Source organism: Cucurbita pepo, chromosome LG03 (genome assembly GCF_002806865.2).
Source record: "Cucurbita pepo subsp. pepo cultivar mu-cu-16 chromosome LG03, ASM280686v2, whole genome shotgun sequence".
NCBI classification, from domain to species: domain Eukaryota; kingdom Viridiplantae; phylum Streptophyta; class Magnoliopsida; order Cucurbitales; family Cucurbitaceae; genus Cucurbita; species Cucurbita pepo.
In genome coordinates this window covers 10,801,182-10,822,978 of record NC_036640.1, presented here as the reverse complement: position 1 = coordinate 10,822,978, position 21,797 = coordinate 10,801,182, and the positions used below count along the sequence as shown (strand labels likewise).

At 37.3% G+C, this 21,797-nt stretch overlaps 3 protein-coding genes across 14 annotated transcripts; 1 reads left to right on the top strand and 2 right to left on the bottom strand.

The window, feature by feature from the left end:
* The first annotated feature begins 1,069 nt into the window (after positions 1-1,069).
* LOC111790946 (ubiquitin-conjugating enzyme E2 32-like) lies at positions 1,070-4,020 on the top strand. Of its 3 annotated transcripts, none has more exons than XM_023672079.1 (5): positions 1,070-1,330; positions 1,985-2,116; positions 3,034-3,118; positions 3,285-3,448; positions 3,561-4,020. In XM_023672079.1, the coding sequence occupies exons 1-5, from the start codon at positions 1,220-1,222 to the stop codon at positions 3,918-3,920; spliced, it is 852 nt and encodes a 283-aa protein (XP_023527847.1). In that variant the 5' UTR covers positions 1,070-1,219; the 3' UTR covers positions 3,921-4,020. The 3 variants fall into 3 exon arrangements, with proteins under 3 accessions (XP_023527847.1, XP_023527846.1, XP_023527848.1); XM_023672078.1 differs by having other exon boundaries at positions 3,519-4,020; XM_023672080.1 differs by having other exon boundaries at positions 1,201-1,330; positions 1,945-2,116; positions 3,519-4,020.
* LOC111790948 (universal stress protein PHOS32-like) lies at positions 3,987-6,114 on the bottom strand. Its single transcript, XM_023672081.1, has 4 exons — positions 5,743-6,114; positions 5,404-5,513; positions 5,201-5,319; positions 3,987-4,279 (listed from the first exon to the last, which is right to left on the bottom strand). The coding sequence occupies exons 1-4, from the start codon at positions 5,918-5,920 to the stop codon at positions 4,192-4,194; spliced, it is 495 nt and encodes a 164-aa protein (XP_023527849.1). The 5' UTR covers positions 5,921-6,114; the 3' UTR covers positions 3,987-4,191.
* Positions 6,115-8,948: 2,834 nt separating this feature from the next.
* On the bottom strand, positions 8,949-17,029 carry LOC111789936 (UPF0481 protein At3g47200-like). Of its 10 annotated transcripts, none has more exons than XM_023670668.1 (8): positions 16,663-17,029; positions 15,480-15,618; positions 14,988-15,398; positions 14,813-14,881; positions 14,494-14,630; positions 13,886-14,385; positions 12,908-12,936; positions 8,949-10,454 (listed from the first exon to the last, which is right to left on the bottom strand). In XM_023670668.1, exon 8 carries the CDS (start codon positions 10,424-10,426, stop codon positions 9,131-9,133), a length of 1,296 nt encoding a protein of 431 aa, XP_023526436.1. In that variant the 5' UTR covers positions 10,427-10,454; positions 12,908-12,936; positions 13,886-14,385; positions 14,494-14,630; positions 14,813-14,881; positions 14,988-15,398; positions 15,480-15,618; positions 16,663-17,029; the 3' UTR covers positions 8,949-9,130. The 10 variants fall into 10 exon arrangements, 8 of the variants coding, with proteins under 8 accessions (XP_023526436.1, XP_023526438.1, XP_023526437.1 ...); XM_023670670.1 differs by having other exon boundaries at positions 13,886-14,055; XM_023670669.1 differs by having other exon boundaries at positions 14,502-14,630.
* Between the last annotated feature and the right edge of the window lie 4,768 nt (positions 17,030-21,797).

Genomic DNA, 21,797 nt, shown 5'->3' with positions numbered 1-21,797 from the left:
TTCGAGGCGGTCCATCGCCCCATCCGACGTCGTTTAATGCTTTTAAAGGAACGACGCCGTTTCGAACCCTGTGGACTTCATTACTATTTTATTAAAAAATGGATTATATAACAATTATCAATAGTTTTCTAGTAATTAATATTTTTTTAGGTAATTTTTTTTTCTTTATTTGATTTTATCCAATTAAATAAATGTTAAAGTTAACCCGTTATATATATATATATATATATAGTACCAAGGAGTGCATAGTGGTTCGGTTGGGAAAATCTTTTGAAAATAACTAGTGGTCTGGGTTGGGTTGGATAGTCCAAATTGGTCCTATCCATGATCAGGATGAAGCTTGGGTGAATCTAACTGTAGGTCCGAACCAACTGATGTTGAAGAATTAGCAAATGAGTTGTGGTTAGGAGTGAAATGTCACTCAAACCCATAGCTAACTGGTTTCTCTCTCGAAATGCATTGAGCCGCAACAGTTGACTAGACATTTAGAGGCAAATCACTGTTTCGGTGCGGGCTGTGAGAGCGGTACCAAATCGATTCAAACTCTGAATACTATATATGATCTCAAAATAACAAGGGTCAAGGTCGGCTAGCGAGACAATGGGGGATAAGCTTCATCGTCGAGAAAGAAACAGCCCGGATCACCAGCTAGTCATATAAATGCCTTAAAAATCAACTTCTAAATTTTATTGTTATTAATATTTATTAAAATAAAATAAAGAGTTTAAATGATACATCTACTTAATATTAAATTAGATGGAAAATGATCTAATGAGTTAAAACAGATAAATTAAAAATATATTTTTTTCTGTGATATTTTGGTAATTTATATTATATTTTATGAAGAAATAAGCATTTGAAATTTTTTAATTTAAATAAGATAAAATTAAAATTTCAAAATAATAATTACTTCAATAATTAACAGTTTATTTTAAAAAAACAATAATTAATTATAGTTTAGGTTTAATTTTGTCAATTTAAAATTTTAAACATAAAAATGGAGTGTCACGTTAATACCCGCCAACAAAATAGGAAAGAATGACGTGTCACGTTAAAACCCAATTTGCGATTCTCGTTCACATTTGCGGTTTGGCTTTGATTTCGATTCAAAGCCTACCGTCTGGTTCTGGGATCGCCTCTTGTTCTTTCCTTTTTAGAATCGTGATAGGATGGCGGTTGCAATCGGATCGGATCGGATCTGCGAGTGAATTGAAAACCTATGGCGGAGGATAAGTACAATCTGAAGAACCCTGCGGTGAAGAGGATCCTTCAGGAGGTCAAGGAGTTGCAGTCGAATCCTTCCGATGATTTCACGAGTCTTCCTCTTGAGGTTTTTTGCTTTTGAATTGCTCTGGTTTTTGTTCCTGTTTTGTCGGTTTTACATTCTAATGGTTTGCGCATCTTTGTTGAATTAATTGATTCCCTGTGATTTTCGCCGATTGTTGCATTTGTATGATATATGTGGAAATGTGAGAAAGAAATCAATTATTAATCTGGTTTTCTTTTGATTTTTCATACCTGCTGGTGTCTGCTTCTATTGCGTATGAATGTTTTGATAGGGCTCAAAAAGGAAGAAAAGTGGAAATATTAACGGTTTGTTGCCAGATTTTTTATATGAAATTCATTCGATTTGATAATCATTGAATGTTCTTGAACAGCCGCAGTCCTTTGGTTTGAACCTTACTCTCTAGTTAGGCTAATAATCAATTTGTTTGAATTGATTACTGATTCTACAAATACACACTTGCATCCAGTCCTTTTCCATAAATCTTCCATGTATCTTATGCTATTCTCGCTATGTTCATGTGTGTTAATTCTTATAATTGTATCGACTTCATTGAATTTTGGTAAAAGAAGAACAATACCTGCTATGCGAACCATTGCTCGATTGATACACCAGTTCTGGTATTAATCCGCGTAGTTTTGTCTTTTTGACTGTCACAGAGTTTAAGGGTTTTGCCAAGGATAAATGTTGCTTTTTCAGGAGAATATATTTGAATGGCAATTTGCCATCCGTGGACCGGATGATAGTGAATTTGAGGGTGGGATATATCATGGACGTATACAATTGCCAGCAGAATATCCATTCAAGCCACCTTCATTCATGTTGCTAACCGTAAGATAGCGATCTCTTTTCATGCTTGTTCCCCTTTCTGTTCCTTCTTGTCTTTTAAATGGAGCATGTTTGAGCTTGATTTTGAAAGACTTAAAATCGTTTTTGTCTTCTTTAGTACATCTTTAAACAAGATGGGTAACAGTCCAAGCCTACCGCTAGTAGATATTGTTTGCTTTGGCCCTTTACGTATCATTGTCAACCTCACGGTTTTAAAACACGTCTAATGGGGAGAGGTTTCCAGACCCTTATAAGGAATGATTTGTTCCTCTCTCTAACCAATGTAGGATCTCACAATCCCCCTTGGGGTCCCAGCGTCCTCGTTGTTATACCGCCTAATGTCTGACTCTGATACTAGTAACAGCCCAGGCTTACCGCTAGTAAATATTGTATGTTTTGGCTCATTAAGTATCGTCATCAGCCTTACGGTTTAAAACGCGTTCACTGGAAAAAGGTTTCCACACCTTTATAAGGCTTCTTTCCCCTCTTCAACCACTCTTGGATCTCACAAGATGCTCGTACAATCAAATTGATTTTGAATGATTAAAAGTTTTAGAGTTCTATCGCTGTCAGCCTCACGATTTAAAACGCGTCTACTAGGAAAAGGTTTCCACACCTTTATAAGGCTTCGTTCCCCTCTCCAACCACTCTTGGATCTCACAAGATGCTCGTACAATCAAATTGATTTTGTATGATTAAAAGTTTTAGAGTTGTATCGCCGTCAGACTCAGATATTTCCGTAAGCCTCATAGTTTAAAACACGTCCACTAGGAAAAGGTTTCCACACCTGTATAAGGCTTCATTCCCCTCTCCAATCACTCTTGGATCTCACAAGATGCTCGTATAATCAAATTGATTTTGAATGATTAAAAGTTTTAGAGTTATTTTGTGTGTTTATTTTGACACTTCCTTTCTTTCAGCCAAATGGGCGCTTTGAAACCCAAACGAAGATTTGCTTGAGCATATCAAATCACCATCCAGAGCATTGGCAACCGTCGTGGAGTGGTAGTTTTTTGTATCATTAATTCAACTTGTCTTGTTTTGTTATGTTAACTCATAGGATTTCCGTTGTCCGGTTTCTACATTTACGTTTAGTTGCTTCAAGTTCCACATGCTCTGATCTTTGTTCCTTTTTTCCCGCTTACCCTTTTCTGTTGATGCTTGTTCATAGTGCGCACTGCCTTGGTTGCATTAATTGCTTTCATGCCCACAAACCCAAATGGCGCTCTTGGTTCCCTGGACTACAAGAAGAAAGAGCGACGAGAATTGGCCATCAAATCTCGAGAAGCGCCCCCCAGATTCGGTACTCCCGAACGTCAAAAGCTAATTAACGAGGTACTCCCGAGTTCTGTCGATATCTCGAAAGCTATGATACTGTTAGGTAATCAGCTTCTTTACGTCACAGATTCATGAATATCTGCTGAGTAAGGCGCCGCCTGTCCCTCGGCCGGGTTCTTCAGATGCCTCTGAGGAGAAACCCGCCAATGTCCAGGTAACTTCTGGAGCTGCTGTGGTAGAGATTCCGAATCCACCCGCAATCGACATGATTGTTGAGGAAGCAGTACCAGAGGGATTATCTGTGAATGTCAATCTCCAGCCTGAAGCAGCAAGAGTGGCAAGAGAGGTGCCATCGAGTCGCCCCACCGCTAAGGTGCAGCAGAGGCCGGAGACGAGAGTTCATAGGCCAGCGGATGACTGGTTGTTCAAATGGGCTGCCATCGGGCTCACTCTCGCAATTGTCGTTCTTTTGCTGAAGAAGTTCATGAAGGCAAGCGCTCATGGTTCTGTGTTCATGGATGAATCTTAGATTACTGATATTTTTTGTCGGTTGATAGCTTTGCTCTGAGGCACAATGGTCGTATGTGTGTGAATATTTTAAGGGTAAATTTAAATGTCTTATAATTCAACAGGTAAAAAAGCAATCCAATGTTTAAATAGTATCCAAACACCTGAAGAACACAGCAACGAAGGCCAAGCCATCCATGAACATATGCATAATCACCATCTTAGAATAAGAGAATTCGAATGAGAAAATGTAGATTTAAGAGTGCTTTGTGGTGGGATGATGATGATGATGATCAGTGCTCATGATCTCCTTTCTTCACCACGGTGACTGGACATGCGCTATTGTTCACCACATAGTTGCTTACACTCCCCAATATTGCCCTAAAGAATATTCCACAATTTTCAAATTTAAAACTGCATACTTGTAGTTTTTTTAAAAAAATCAAAATCATAGTTTGATTCTTTGACTCTCGAACAAATCAAGATACCCAGTTCAGCCTATGATTGAAATATTGTCCGCTTTGGCTCGTTACGTATTAATGTCTGTTGGGAAGAAGTTTCGAGATCGGATGCTTTTCTTTGATTCTTGAACAAATCAAGATACCCAGTTTGGGAAGAAGTTTCGAGATCGGATGCTTTTCTTTGATTCTTGAACAAATCAAGATACCCAGTTTAGCTCAGGGGCTCGTTACGTATTAATGTCTGTTAGGAAGAAGTTTCGAGATTGAATGCTTTGTTCCCCTCTCTAGCCTACGTGGGATCTCATAATCTACCCCCAGTTCCCCTTTTTAACAGATGTGGGATCTCATAATCCACTCTCAGTTCCCCCTCTTTAACACGACGTGGGATCTCATAATCCACCCCTAGTTCCCCTCTCTAACCGATGTGTGATCTCATAATCCACCCCCTTGGGGGCTAACGTCCTCGCTGACACACTACCTGACGTTTGGCTTTGATACCATTTGTAACATTTCATGCCCACCGCTAGCAGATATTGCTGCCTTGGCCCGTTACGTATTGCTGTCAACATCACGGGTTTAAAACACATCTAGTTTATGGAGAGGGTCTAGCCCTACTCCAACCAGTGCCAGCCCATTGATAGCTGGCCCGTTACGTATAACCGTCAGTCTCACGATTTTACAAACACGTATGCTAGGGAGAGGTTCCTACATCCTAAATGTTTTGTTCCCCTCTCCAACCGAGTTAGTTCTTCACAAAATTGTTCGCCATTACCATTTTTAAGAACTCATCTAAATTCTTATGAGTTATGATTCAAACAAGTGAAAGAGAATTCGATCTCACCTCTTAAGCATGCCAAGACCTCTGTTCCCAATGACGAGACAGCTGATAGGAACCTGATCAATTGCTTCACAAATCTTCTCACCAGCATCTCCCCAATAAACCTTGAGCAATACAGCGATCTGTTCCATTACAGAAAAATTTCAATCATCAACGCAGAAATTGAAACAAACCGCTTAACAAAAACATAAAGATAGAAAAATCACCTCCTTCTGGGCGGCCGCCGTCGTCACGATGTCCAGAGTTTCAGCATCCGGCTTAATCCCGTACTTCTTCATGGTGTGAGGATCGGAGAACTCAGACAGAGGAATAAGCGCTACAAAACAGTAAACACACACACAGCGACAATTACAAAATACGTCGATCGCCAAGAACAAAAGAATCAAACCAAAACCGAAACCGAATTTCTTCAAACAGCGAAAAGAGCAACAATCTTGCAGAGAATTAGAAAAAGGTTTCAGTGCAATCGAACAAGCGCTTGCGCTACCTCCGAAGATCGGATGAGAGAAATAAAAGAACGAGATCGAGAAGGAAGAACATCTTACGAGATCCGGTAGTTTGCCAGAGCTGCATCTCGCCGTCTTCATAATCGCCTTCAGGACGAACAGTGATGAGAATTAGGTAATCACCTTTACGGATAACATTATCGATAGTCCATTTGAGTGCTTTTTTGCTGCAGAGTGAGAAATCCACTGCAACTCCGATTCTCCGTTCACCGTCCATTTTCTCTTTGCGTTTCACTTCTGCAGAGATCGTGGAATGATTGCTGGGAAGCTTTTGATCAGAGGAATTTGGAAGAAGGGGCGCAACTTCAATGGCAGAGACTCCAACGAAGAAAACAATTATTGAATGCAAACACGAATTTGGCGCAGACGGATGCCGTGTCCGACTGAAATTCTAGAAGGCGGCTGAAGGTAAATATTATATTCCGCCATGTGTTCTTTTGAGCTTTGCCCATAAAATATCTATTATTATTTTAAATATTAATTTATATAACCCTGAAAACATAAATTTTAAAATAATAGATTATTAATACGTTGAAAATTCAAAAACGTCCTTTTTTAAAAATAAATTTTAATATTTAATTTATGTAATAAAAAATACACCAGATTCTTAAATAATAGATTATTAATACGTTGAAAATTCAAAAACGTCATTTTTTAAAAAATAAATTTTAATATTTAATTTATGTAATAAAAAATACACCCGATTCTGGCTCAATCACTTCATCTCTCTATACATATCTAATTGTTTTATGGCATGATATGATCGCGGGATTTTTATTGGATCTAATCTTTCGGGAAGCTTTTGGACTACTGCATATCAGCTGTGCCCCCGATTCTGGCTCAATCACTTCATCTCTCTATACATATCGAATTGTTTTATGGCATGATATGATCGCCTAGCCCAGCATAGCATATCAGCTGCGCTGCGAGATTTCTATTGGATCTAATCTTTCGGGAAGCTTTTGGACTGCTCTTTCGGGAAGCTTTTGGACTGGGCGCAAGCTCAATCACTTCATCTCTCTATACATATCGAATTGTTTTATGGCATGATATGATCGCCTAACCCAGCATAGCATATCAGCTGCGCTGCGGGATTTCTATTGGATCTAATCTTTCGGGAAGCTTTTGACTGCTCTTTCGGGAAGCCTATTAATCTTTCGGGAAGCTTTTGGACTGCTCTTTCAGGAAGCTTTTGGACTGCTGCGCCCATTTCTAGGGATTTCTATTGGATCTAGGAAGCTTCAGCTGCATTTCTAGGGTTCGGGAAGCTATTGGATAGCCTATTAATCTTTCGGGAAGCTTTTGGACTGCTCTTTCGGGAAGCTTTTGGACTGCTCTTTCGGGAAGCTTTTGGACTGCTGCGCCCATTTCTAGGGATTGGACTGCTGCGCCCATTTCTAGGGATTTCTATTGGATCTAGGAAGATCTAGGAAGCTTCAGCTGCATTTCTAGGGTTCGGGAAGCTTTTGGACTGCTGCGCCCATTTCTAGGGATTTCTATTGGATCTAGGAAGCTTCAGCTGCATTTCTAGGGTTCGGGAAGCTATTGGATAGCCTATTAATCTTTCGGGAAGCTTTTGGACTGCTCTTTCGGGAAGCTTTTGGACTGCTCTTTCGGGAAGCTTTTGGACTGCTGCGCCCATTTCTAGGGATTGGACTGCTGCGCCCATTTCTAGGGATTTCTATTGGATCTAGGAAGATCTAGGAAGCTTCAGCTGCATTTCTAGGGTTCGGGAAGCTTTTGGACTGCTGCGCCCATTTCTAGGGATTTCTATTGGATCTAGGAAGCTTCAGCTGCATTTCTAGGGTTCGGGAAGCTATTGGATAGCCTATTAATCTTTCGGGAAGCTTTTGGACTGCTCTTTCGGGAAGCTTTTGGACTGCTCTTTCGGGAAGCTTTTGGACTGCTGCGCCCATTTCTAGGGATTGGACTGCTGCGCCCATTTCTAGGGATTTCTATTGGATCTAGGAAGATCTAGGAAGCTTCAGCTGCATTTCTAGGGTTCGGGAAGCTTTTGGACTGCTGCGCCCATTTCTAGGGATTTCTATTGGATCTAGTCTTTCGGGAAGCTTCTGGACTGGATCTAATCTTTCGGGAAGCTTCTGGACTAGCATATCAGCTTCTGGACTGGATCTAATCTTTCGGGAAGCTTCTGGACTAGCATATCAGCTGCATTTCTAGGGATTCTAGGGATTTCTATTGGATCTAATCTTTCGGGAAGCTTCTGGACTGCAGCTGCATGCTGCATTTCTAGGGATTCTAGGGATTTCTATTGGATCTAATCTTTCGGGAAGCTTCTGGACTGCAGCATAGCATATCAGCTGCAACCGAGCGAAAAGAATTTTCAGCTTTTGCGCAGTTAGACGAACACGACTCTCCACAATGATATGACTTCGGGAAGCTTCTGGACTGCAGCTGCATGCTGCATTTCTAGGGATTCTAGGGATTTCTATTGGATCTAATCTTTCGGGAAGCTTCTGGACTGCAGCATAGCATATCAGCTGCAACCGAGCGAAAAGAATTTTCAGCTTTTGCGCAGTTAGACGAACACGACTCTCCACAATGATATGACTTCGGGAAGCTTCTGGACTGCAGCTGCATGCTGCATTTCTAGGGATTCTAGGGATTTCTATTGGATCTAATCTTTCGGGAAGCTTCTGGACTGCAGCTGCATTTCTATTGGATCTAATCTTTCGGGAAGCGCTTCTGGACTGCAGCTGCATTTCTATTGGATCTAATCTTTCGGGAAGCTTCTGGACTGCAGCTGCATTTCTATTGGATCTAATCTTTCGGGAAGCTTCTGGACTGCAGCATAGCATATCAGCTGCAACCGAGCGAAAAGGATTTTCAGCTTTTGCGCAGTTAGACGAACACGACTCTCCACAATGATATGACATTGTCTACTTTGAGTATAAGCTCTCGTGGCTTTGCTTTGGACTTCCTCAAAAGACCTCATTCCAATAGAGATAGTATCCGTAGATTATAAACTCATGATCATTCTCTAAATTAGCCGATGTGGGACTTTCATCCAACATGCGTAAGCAAGCAAAGTCGAAACTTTGCCAAAAGCAAGACGAGGAAGCGGAGCTGTCGTATGAATGGTAGCTTTCCCCGACCTACTTTGATTAAAAAAAAAACGCAAAGGAATACTACAAAATAAGAGAGGTAAATACATAAAATTTTATATGAATCACATGTATTTTTGTTTAGTGAATTTTTTTTAATATAATTTAGCAAAAAAATTATAAATAAACAAAATTTTATTACTAAGTGATTTCATTATTTTCAATATAGGTCAAAATGTATTTTGCAATAATGAAGGGGAAAAACCGTAAAATAATGGAAGTTTAGGGAGTGATCGCTAAATTGAAAGTTGATCAATATGATCATAAAACTGTATATAAATGGTTGTGTTTGCACTCATTGCTCATTTGTAACGACGCTGAAGTACTGAAAATGCAGAGAAGAAGGCCGCGACGAAGATCACAACCACCACCAAAACGGCGACGATGCCGATGGCCACTGGATTCCTTCTCAACTTCCGCCACCGTGCGACGCATCGGTCCGGCTTCTCGTTTAATTTCTGAACAATGCCGGCAAAGTACGTTCCCGATAAGCTCTCCTTCTCGCTCATCCATTTCAGATTTCGAATAATCTGCTCCTCGTCGTCTTCCTGATCGATTAGGATTTTCCTTCTATAGAGAATCTTCACGTCTTGATCAGACTGGAGAAGGTGGCTCATGAAATTGATGTACGATTTCACTTGCCGGTCGCTTCCGGATTGATGGATCTCATACGCTACGAGATTCCTTAGAATCACCTCTGTCTTCTGATACACCTTGAGAGGTGGAATTTCGAGGACGCCGTTCTGAAATTTGATGTCTAATAAGCTCTTTGAAGATCTGGCGTTCTTGATTTTGATTCCCGCAGTTTTAAGCTTCGACGCACTAGGTAATTCTCTCGACTTCGATTTGTCGTTCGTCTCCACTCGAGGATAGGTGGAGAGAAAACAAGAGTGAACCATTTCGAGTAGATGATCTGCTTCCACCGTGAAATTGTCGTAAACTAATTGCCGATCTCCAACAACCAAAGTTTTGAAGAATCGGAAGGTTAGGTCATTGAGAGACATATTTTCCTCGGTCGGATCTTGCACATTTTCATAAACGTCTTTGAGAAGGAAGTAGGGAATCTGATTTTCAAGCAACATCAAGTCGCATCTCAAATCGAAGAGCAAACCAGGAGTAGTGAAAACAGAGTCATTCCGTCGCCTGAGCCTCTTTTTCGAGAATCGCAAAAGCAGCTCGAGAATGAAGCAGCAATCAAGCAACATAATCTGCGAAAACTTATCACTGTCGAAACCATAAAACTCCTCCTCATAGCATTTTCTCAATCGGCTCTCAGATTTAACAACGAGTTCAACAAGATATTGTAAATCGACGGACGGATTGTTCTTCAAGAAAGCGGACAAGTAGCACCACTTGAGGTTTTCCATTGATTCGAGATGTGGCGCGCCGTGGTGGAAAGGACCGATTGAGACTTTGGCGGGGACGAAGACGTTTCTATCTTCGATACTGATTTCATTTGGAGCTCTGAAGATGGTAATGGATGAACAGAAGGCTTCCAATTTTCCTTCAATGGAAGATAGGAGAGATTCTTCCTCAGAGCTTCCTTGTGAGGTCGCCGGAACATCAATCGAATGAGACAATGCTCTTGATGAATCCATCTTCCCGGCGACGGCCAAGAAAGAGGCTCTTTATTTCCGGAACAGAGGCAAGGTAAATGGTAAATATTATTGATCAAATTCATTCAAATTGTGAGCACAAACAACGAACAATAGTTTCATTGAGAAAAAAACAGTAAATAGATGAAGATCAAGATTTTAAATATGAAAAATCATAGAAATATACAAACAATAAAAATAATTCGTTATTTTTAATATTTTGTTGATAATGTTGTTACTGAATTCATGAACACACACAAATATTTAACAAAATATTAACATTAAGGATGGCTGTGTTTGAGAATATTATCGATTTTTTATGGAGATAAATTAAACTTGCATTTAGTTATGGAATTAATCATGACATTCAAAAGTATTGATAAAAGTTAATTAATTAATAATAATAAATTAATTATAAGTATTTTAAAATATTTGGTAGTATTTAAGATTTAAAATTTCAAATTCAACCATTTAACAGTGGGACCTCTTTTTTACTATAAGAAAAAAAAAACTTTTTTCTAGATTTAGTAATTATTATTATTATTTTATACTTAACTTCTCTCCTTCTTCTTTCTTAATAGATGATTAGGCACTTTTTTGTAACTTTGCTTTGGGCTTTAGGCTTCCAAAGGCCTTGCACAAATAGAAAGAATATTCTTTGAATATAAATTCATAATTATTCTCTAAATTAGTCGACCTGGGACTTTCATCATCCAACACTTCTTTCTTTCTTCCTCCCTTTCCCTTCTCATGGCTGCCATTGCCACCCCACCGCCGTCCTCCTTCATCCTCTCCCTCCTCTGACCCTCCTGCGGCAAAGCCGCGCTACTCCCCTCCGTCATTTCTTTCTTCTTATTCATCTTCTTTATCTTGTTTTTAATTCCCAGATTGATTTCTCATGCGGGAGGAAGAGGGGTGGGTGCATCATCGGCACCAAATAGTTAACCAAAGGGGGAGGTTGAAAGAGGAGCTGTTGGACGATGAAAGTTCACATCGATTAATTTAGAAAATTATCATGGATTTATAATCCAAAAATACTATCTTCATTGGTACGAAATCTCTTGGAGAACGTCCATGTCGGTTAATTTAAGGAATGATCATGAGTTTATAATTCAGAAATATGACGATGGATTTATAATTTAAGAATACTATCTACATTGGTAGAAGGCTTTTCTCCGAGTAGCAAGGGAAGGGTGAGAGAAGAGAAAGATTTATTATTATTATTTTATTATTATGATTATTTGTTTAGAAAATGTCAAGTAATTAACATTTTAAATTAGGGATTTGATATTCAAAATTTAAAACATAAGAACTAATTTAACACGAGGATCAAAGTTGTCAAAAGTGTAATTTACTTGATATTTTAAATTTATATAACATTTTTGTTTTGATTAATTTAATAATTTATTCTTTAATCTATTTAATAATTTCATTTAATATGTTATTTGTAATTTAAACTCATTTATATTGGTATGAGATTTCTTGTTAAAGATTTAGTATTAAATATTAATTTCAACTTTAATTTAAACTAAGTCGATAAAAAGAAAAGTTAGAGATTTCAATCTCTAATATACAAATTCAACTATATACATAAACAAAATTCACTAAACACAGAAGGTTGAAAGACCATTGAAAAAGTAAAAATGGAAGAATATCAATTTACTATACAATTTAACATAATTTTATTTTTTTTAAAAATATCAGTTTACCTTCCCAAATGAATAAAATTAGGTTTAAATAATATTTTGGTTGGTGTGCTTTGAACTTTGATTTATTTGTCTTTAAATTTTCAAAACTTCCATTATGTTACACGAACACGACTCTCTACAATCGTATGATATTGCCCACTTTGAACATAAGCTCTCGTGGCTTTGCTTTGGGCTTCTCAGAAGGTCTCATAGACTCTCTACAATTGTATACATAAGCTCTCATAGCTTTGCTTTGGGCTTCACAGAAGATCTCATAGACTCTCTACAATCGTATACATAAGCTCTCATGGCTTTGCTTTAGACTTCCCAGAAGGTCTCATAGACTCTCTACAATCATATGATATTACCCACTTTGAACATAAGCTCTCATGGCTTTGCTTTGGGCTTCCCAAACGGTCTCATTCCAATTAAGAGAGTATTATTTAATTATAAACCCACGATCATTCCTAAATTAGCCCAAGGAGAAAGTATTCTTTGATCATAAACTCATGATCATTCCCTAAATTAGGGATGTAGGACTTTCATCATCAACACATTAGACCTATTTTAGTACTTTTAATATTTTTTAATCATAATTTCAACCTATACTACACAAAATAAATTTCCTAAAATGTAACACCTATTAAATAGTTTTAGTTGTGTAAAAAATTAGGACTTGAAAATCCTAAGCTATAAATATAGGTACTTTTAAGTGATATTAATCTTCTATTTATACAAGCAATCATAAATTTCACACATAATTTGCTAACAAAAAAGGGAATATTGGTGAACATACCTTAAGAGGGCTTAAAATCTGGTGATGCCCTGCAAAGAAGATGGACAGAAAAAATAATTAAGGAAAGAAAGAAAGAAAGAAAAACAGGTGATTTTGAAATGAATTAAGAAGGATGTAGGTGTAATATATAAGGTTATGGAGGCAGAAATAGAATCAAGGGGTGGCTTGGGGAATTGGATAAACAGACACAGTAGAAATGAACATGAAACACATGAACTTCACAATAATCACCGAAAGCATATTAACCTTTTGCTTAAAGAGCAACAGAATTAACAAATTCATTGCTTCAAATATAATTCAAGAATTGGTGGTGCAATTCTAAAAGTCACAAGACTCCTATCTTACTTGCCTTTTAACAATGTTAAAACATTATATTTGAGACTAATACAAATCTTAAATCGAAACAAAAATGAATGACATACAGTAAAATATCGCTAGTTTAGATCAAATATTAATCATAAAAGAATCAAAATGATTTGAACATTTCTAGCAATATCGATATTTAAAAGCTTGATCAGAACATGAAACGTTAAAATGTTTGGTTTTAGATTCTAGTTCAAATTGAGAGACTATTATTTATTAATTTGTGTCACGCTATCTATACTTTTTTGGCTCAAAACTAGACCTTGGACTTAGAATTAATGCTATCAAAAAGGTCAAGTATAGGGGTCATGAACCTATTTGAAAGGTCTACATAACCAAAAATGTGTAATGGATTAAAGAATATTTCTTTAGTCTACACTCAACCTTTATAATAACTAGGATCTTACACTTTTGTTTCCATTAAATTTCTAACCACAAAGGGCGAGAATATTTCAACGTCCAAATCTTTAGATAAATGATTATAATGCATCATAAAATATGAAAAAAAAAAGGACAAAAATATCATTAAAATGCCTGTGTTATGAATTTAATTGGGTATTGCAGTTCAAGACATTGAAATGGAGAATGAATAATACCTGTAGGTCTTTACAATACCTTTTGCCGTCTTGCAGCAGCCACTGTTAGAAAGATAGTTCCTCCTGAATGAAGCATTATTCACACTTGCACTTGAGTGCAAAGTAATCTCCCATGAAAGTGGATCATTAACAGAATAGTCATTATTTCCACATCTGCCGATCTTCCTCCTTCAATTCACTATTATGTTTCTAAATCCATAATAAAGAAATTAAGAGGAACCAAACATAATTTTCAAAAACAGAAATCAGTAACAAAATCGTTATCAAGCCTAATTTTCCCTAAATTCCCAAAAAAGGTTGCAAAAAGAGAAACTTCATTGGTCATTTGTCTCTCTCCTAACGTTTGTTGTTTATATATTACGTTATAAGAATGAGGAATCCCTACTTTGCTGCTTCTAAGCAACAAAGGTACGGAGCTTTGCCTCACTTGATCTCCAAAGGATATTGATGTACGGCTCCCATAAATCCTTTCAGCGAAGTAGCCTATTGGGGATGAGCGATTAGAGCTCTCTAGTGGTCCTGGTAAATGGAAAGAAATCTGAAACCTTTCCATTTTGAAAAGTTCCTCATCACACATAACATACTATAGACAAAGAAAGAACGAGAAGGAAAAACAAAAAGCTTCACCTTTGTACCATGAGTATTGCTTCGTAAGATCAGAAAGTCGTGAAAGTTTAAGATGACAAGGAGAAAACAATGTTGGCAAGCAGCTAAAGTTGACAAAAGAAGCTCCAACATGATTCTCAATCCATAAAGCCTCCAAGCTTCACAAGCAAAAGACTCAAATCAAATTAGAAATGCCATGAAGAAATCGCCAAAATATCTAAAAGGAGAAAATCCTCAAATCAACGACAAGTTATTATTTTATGTATATAAGCATTTCAAATTGTCCAAGACTTCCAATTTATTTATTAGATAACGGAGTAAATAGTTTGAATTAGCTCACCGATTCTTGTTTATGGTGCATGTCAGGACACTATATACTGTATATCCAACGCTTACCCTTCCTAACGATCTTTACAAGAGAAGACACAAAGAACAAAAATGAGTGGAAGTATAGGAGATGAGAAGTTTTTGTTCTTTGAAGAGCTATATAAATGTCAAGACTCATAAAACCTAACCATATAAGCTAATGCCAGTCATCTTGTCTTGAAGGTCGACCACAAAAGACTGTAAACTTCACAAACAGATGGCTATTAAGATTTATCTTCATAAAGACGTACTAAGTGTAGGATACGACGTGCCAAGCGTTCTTGAAGCTTGGTTTATATTCTGTGCTAAAACAGAGACCTGTGCTGTGGAATATTTGCATATTGACGGGATCCAAGAAACAGAGAAGTCTCTTAATTTTGTGTGTGCATGGTGTGGTGAGAGGTGGGGTTCTACAACTCCCTTGCTCCTTATGATGAATGCAAGGCACCAAATATAACTGTGTTGCACTAACATATTCAAGACAAAGATCATCACTTGTTCCAATGCCATTCTCAATTACAGTTGCAATTTATGGTCTATCAAGTGCAAGTAAACCAACACTGTTCAAATGAGAACTGTTACGTTGATATAATCATGCAAGAATATTCTTGAAATAGTTAACATCAAACTCAAAGATTCACCTTATAGTATTGGCTAGTAACCCCTGTTCACCCCACGATAAACTTTAAATTGAAATCATCATTATCAACAAGACTGATTTGCATCATCCGTAAGCCATTAATCTTCTCATAAATTTCCAGTGGACCAATAGATTCAATCCTGCAAATATTGAAGATAAGGCAGTCAGTTCATGATTGGATATCCAAAATCCATCCGTTTGTGAAACTACAGCCTCTAAAGTTTAAGCATTGACCATTTTAGTGAAGGGGAAAAACAAAAGAACACCAACATCATAAATGCAGCTGTACAAGATGCTGCATTATGCACCATGTTTTACTTCAGCTAAATTTCTTTCATCCCAGAACATCTCTTGTCACCAGAGCTTTCATGGCTAATCCCAACTCCCACCACTAGAAAATCGGGTCAATCAGGTTACATCAGTGTAAACAATTTTATGCTTTGGCAAAATTTTATTCTTCCTATATACGTTAATCACACAAACTTGACTGGAGAGATTAAGAAGCTCAGAATGCATTCTCCTCCTAGAGAAGAAATGAATGCCTTCATCGCCATTAAATTTTTTATTCCCAATTCAGATTATGAAGCTTGGGTGGCAACCAATCATTACTCACATGGATAATTTCATAATTGACAGTTGACTAGCCTCTCAGCAGATGAGATACCGAATCGCAAAGGACAGTTGAGAGGATACTAATACTTAAAAACCAATATGTGCGGTCAGGGTGCAATCTGGATCACTCGAGGTTGGCCACCATTGCCTAATACTTAAAAAGACAACAGGACTACAATTGGATCAAGCAACTCTAAGGACGCATCAATTTCAAAAGCCTAGAACCAAGATATGACAGAGTATTAAGTATTCATCCCTCATTTCGAATAAAACACGGGCCCTTATTCCACCCTCTCGTTGTTATGAACACTTAGTAATAAATGGGTGTACATATTAAAAAGGAACTCAGACGGCGTATTACTACAAATTCAAACTTGTAACCAAGAGACTCCATTGAACTCCTGGAATCAATTACGGTAAAATCTTTAATCCAGTTGTGAAACATCAAGAATTCAGGCAGTCCTCACTGTTGCATCTTCCTTTGATTGGAAATCAGGCAATTAACATAAACTTTTGCTCAAAGTATCTATAGTCGAAGAAAGAAACCTTAGAGGAGTTCGAATTCGCGGTACCTGCGAGAGCTCAGATAGCAAAATCGCAGCGGTAACAGAACTCAAGTAGGCGATACAAGTTCTGAGGAACCGGAAGGCGATCAAACTCCAACCGGCCGCATTGGTCTCCGTTCCATTAACATTAGGATCGAAGTTTTCTTCATCTTCAAATAATAGCAAAGGCCTCGCGTAATCGATAAATTTATGAAGCGGATCGTCATCTTCTTCTTCCTAAAGCCATTGACGCCATCTAACTCCATGACTGAGTTTCCGCCGGCATCGTCCAAATTGAAATGTCGGCCCCGAGAAGACATCGAGAGAATCACCGAGTCCATTTCAAGTTAACATCCGGATTAAGCCATTTCTGCGCCCGCGCCCTAAATTTGAGGTAGCATTTTCAGCGGGAAGAAGATTCGCAGGTGATAATTAACATTTAATTTATTAAGCATTAACAAACAAAATAAAGTGTTAGAATAACCATTTTTTTAAAAAAATTTATGCTCCTAAAAGTTAACATCACACACGTAGGAGAAGGGAACAAAAGTAGGTGTGGAAACCTCTCCCTCACAAATAGTGAGGCTAAGGACTATATGTAAAAGACTAAAACAAATAATATCTATTAACGGTGGGCTTAGGGCATTACAAATGGTATGAAAATCAGACACCGACTGTGTGCCAGCGAGGACGTTGGGCCCCTACGAAGGGTGGATTGTGAGATTCCAAATTGGTTGGAGAGGGGGAATCGACTATGTGCCAGCAAGAACGTTGGGCCCTTAAGAAGGGTGGATTGTGAGATCCCAAATTGGTTGGAGGGGGAATGAAGCACCCCTACGAGAAGGGTGAATTGTAAGATCCCAAATTAGTTGGAGGGGGGAATGAAGCACCAGGTTGATGCCACACGTAATGTGCTAGCAAGGACGTTGGACCCCTAAGAAGGGTGGATTGTGAGGTCCCAAATTGGTTGGATGGGAGAATGGAGCACCAGGCTGAAGGCCACAAGCATTGTGCCAACGAGGACATTGAACCCCTAAGAATGGTGGATTGTGAGATCCCAAATTGGTTGGAGAGAGGGAACAAATCACCAGGCTGACGACCACCGGCTATGTGGCATCGAGGACGTTGGGCCCCCAAGAATGGTGGATTGTGAGATCCCAAATTGGTTGGAGAAGGGTAATGAAGCACCAGGCTGACTGTCATACATAAGGGTCAAAGTGGATAATATCAGTAAACAATGAGCTTGAGCCATTACTTTTTATTTAGCGGTTACACCGTCTCTACTCTTTGAGAGACAAACCTATCCATCTGGACTCTTGCATTCATTCGAAAAAAAAAAAATTATACTTTTATTTAAAAAGTTGGAGTCATTTCACACGTGTCAGCTTTAAGTAAAAAAAAGAAAATGGCTACGTGACACTTTCGAAACGTCAAGTCAAATTATTGATAAATCTGACATTTAAAAAAAAAACATAAAGTACTAGAACATAAAATATAAGCGGTTTAATGCTCGTGATGACAAAAATATCTTAAACTTTGGTTTAAATTTAAATAGATATATTTATACCTCGTGTTACGTTTTTATTTTAATTTATTATTAGTTATATTATTGTTGCACCAAAAATGTGAGTTGTGTTCATAAAGCATTGGGGTAAGATAGCTCGTTAAACATAATCCACTGTCAATTTGACGATTGATTATTAATCATATAACGAAAAATATAGGTCAATAACGTTAATGAAAGTTAAACGTAGTTTAAAAGACATATTTCAGGTACGGTAAGAACATGGAGACATTTAGAGCGGCTAAGTGTTGGACAAAAATTGTGACCTAAAACAGTGTGGCGGAGACCATGTCTCAATGTCTCAATTTTTCGTCGAGTATTCTAGTAAATTTCTACAACAAAGACAATCTTTGAACATAGAGGCATTTAGAGCACGACTAAATTATGAAATACCCTCGAACTTTACATTATTGAACGTTGAACCAAAATTGTGAGCTGGAACAGTGTAACAGTGGTCATGTCTCAATGTCCATACAAGGTCTCTGCCACACCATTTCACGTCTCAAATTTTATTATAGGTCTCTACAACATCGTTTTCATGTCTCAATTTTCGAACAATATTCTAATGGATTTCTACTTCAAATATACTTTTGAAACAAAGAGACATTTAGAGCAAGACTAAATTACAAAATACCCTCGAACTTTGCCACGTGTTTTTTAAAAACACCTCTATCCTAATCTCTCAAACGCTATATTTCAAACCCTCCATCACGAAAATTATGACCTAAAATAATTTCAATTTCCGTTCCAAGTCTCAATCACATCATTACAAACCCTAATTTTTCATTCAACATTCTAATAGATTTCTACACCAAAGATAGCTCAAAACCGTTTTTGAAACGTCAACAGTAACAGCACGAAGTTACTTGTTGTAACGTAGCGTCGTTAGTATTATTATTCCCGAGGGGGAATGGACCTACAAAAACAAGAAAAAAATGTACAATTAAGAGTGACAGAGCAAGTCAAATCTGAAGAACAAGAAATGAAAAGGGCAGTTCAAAAATGTTAGGTTCATATTTGACCATAAACAAACACAACACACCCACATCTCCATACCCCACATTTATCTTCCTTTTTTTTTTTCCTTTTAAATATTTTTTTTAATGTAGAATATTGAAATGCTTTCGTTCCGAGTTAGTTCCTCGACGAATGCTATATTTTGCTCGGTCTCTGTCATGATATTGTAATACAAATTTTTAGCTGTGTTGTGTGCTTTCCCGTTCTTTAAGAATAAAGGTTTCAGTAAAAGACGGTTATTTCCAACATTAATATAAAAAGTCTCGAGAGGGTTATAAAAGCGAGATTAAAAAGCTGCTAATTAAGAAATGATAATAAAACGCTAAAAAGTGAGCTACCAAAACGTATGAATATGAAATTAACAGATAATGTAATAGTCCAACCACTAGCAGATATTCTCACGGTTTTAAAATACGTCCGTTAGGGAGAGGTTTTTAAACCTTTATAAGGGATGCTTTGTTACTCTCTCCAACCGATGTGAGACCTCATAAATAAGATTTAACAGTACACTCGTCTTACCAAAAACTTATTTTATCTGATTTTTCTGATTCGAAACCTCCAAAATCTATCGACAATCTCAAGTTTATAGTAAACTATCTCCCGAGACTATCTAGCAAATGATATTTGCTCTACTCTAATCGTTAAACAACTTATTTTCTTCATCCCAAGAACGTCATATCATGAGCCAACGACCTAAATGGGAAGATTCCTAACACGATAAATCAAATCATAAAAACGAGGTATACAATACCATATAATTCAGTAGAAAAAACGTCTAGTTGTCATTGTTAAATGAACACAACTTTCCACAATAGTATGATATTGTCCACGTTGAACGTAAGATCTAATACCAATCGAAATAGTATTCCTATTAGCCGAGGTCGGACTTTCATCCAACATGTGATCGAGGCTCACAATACATTGTTTGAGATAGTATTCCTTGGTTATAAACTCATAATCATTCCCTAAATTAGTCGATGTGGGATTTTTGTAAAAAACTTTTGAAAGAAAAAGGGTTCACACGACAACCAATATATTTGGTCGTTCTCGTTCATACATCCAACAATCCTTTTAAATTCTAACCGAATTTAGTTCTCGATCCCGAACACGTCGACACAAAGCTGTACTTTTTTTTTTTTTTTTTTTTTTTTTATTTTNTTTTTTTTTTTTTTTTTTTTTTGAAAGAAATTTGAAAAGAAAGAAAGATTTTGACGACCAGATATTGCCAATGATGATAACTGCAAGAACATCATCATATCAAAGACTTTTCAAAAGCCCTGAAAGAGCTTAGTTGGACATCACAACTCCCACAAATAAATAAAGTAAAACATTTATGACGTCATAAAAATATTCATCAATAGGAAAAAAAAAAAAAAAAAAAAAAAAAAAAAAAAAAAAAAAAAAAAAAAAAAAAANAGCCAAGGACAGTTTCGTCACATGGCCTACACTAATTGGTCGGACGACACGATTAGTTACCTCGAAAATAACCCTAACCTAATCACGACGTTAGTTATATCTAATTCTCACACGTGCATAAACAAATACTCGTATTAGGGTTGAAAACTGTGCCTAATTCTCCAGGGGAATCCCCATCTTGAGTCGAGTTTGCATTTCCATACGAAGTCCGCCAGATCAAGAGCTCCGACTTTTATCAATATACTGCACATGTATGGAGATTATATGTAATTTCCCGTGTCCAATATACTGCACTTTTAACATGTTTTATTCTCACTCACATGTTTCTTAACAATATTTTCGGGAGGTCGCCACAATTATTTTCTAATTTTTTTAATTATTTTATTTTTAAGATCGCTCTCATTCAGATATGATCACAGAGAGCATCAAATCTACGAGTGAGTTCTAAGAGAATAAAACTTTACAGTAAAAACAACAAACGAATAAATTACTCGCTATCTCTTGCTTCCTCTTCTGCCGACATCCATCAAACCAGCAATTTTTTATTTTATTTTATTTTTTTATTTTTAAGAAAAAATGAATTTAATTTTAATTTTAATTTTTTTAAATTTATTTTTGCTTCTCGAGATTCAGGGCGATGAAAAAGAAGAAGAAACACGAGAAGGAGACGAAACAAAACTACATAAAATGATTAAAAAGATTCTCAAAATCGGATTGGTAATATATGCCTTTGTTTCCTTTTGTTTGGAGATGTTATCAAAGTAGTGGGATCACATGACCTGTATCTGTAATTACGCCTTACGCCACCTGGAAGATTCTACATCGGTTGGATAGAGAAACGAAACATTTTTTTTATAAAAGGATGAAAACCTCTCACCGTGAGGCTAACGATGATATGTAACGGTCAAAGTAAACAATATCTGTTATCGGTGAGTTTGAGTTGTTACAATAGTATTAGACCCCGATATTGGGTTGTGTGCCAGTGAGGGCGCTGGCCTTCAAGGAGGGTGGATTGTGAGATTTCATATCGGTTGTAGAGGGGAACGAAATATTCCTTGTAAGGGTGTGGAAACCTCTCCCAAGTATCCCAAGTAGACGCGTTTTAAAATCGTAAACGTGAAGCGATACATAATTGGTCAAAACAGATAATATCTACTAGTGGTGA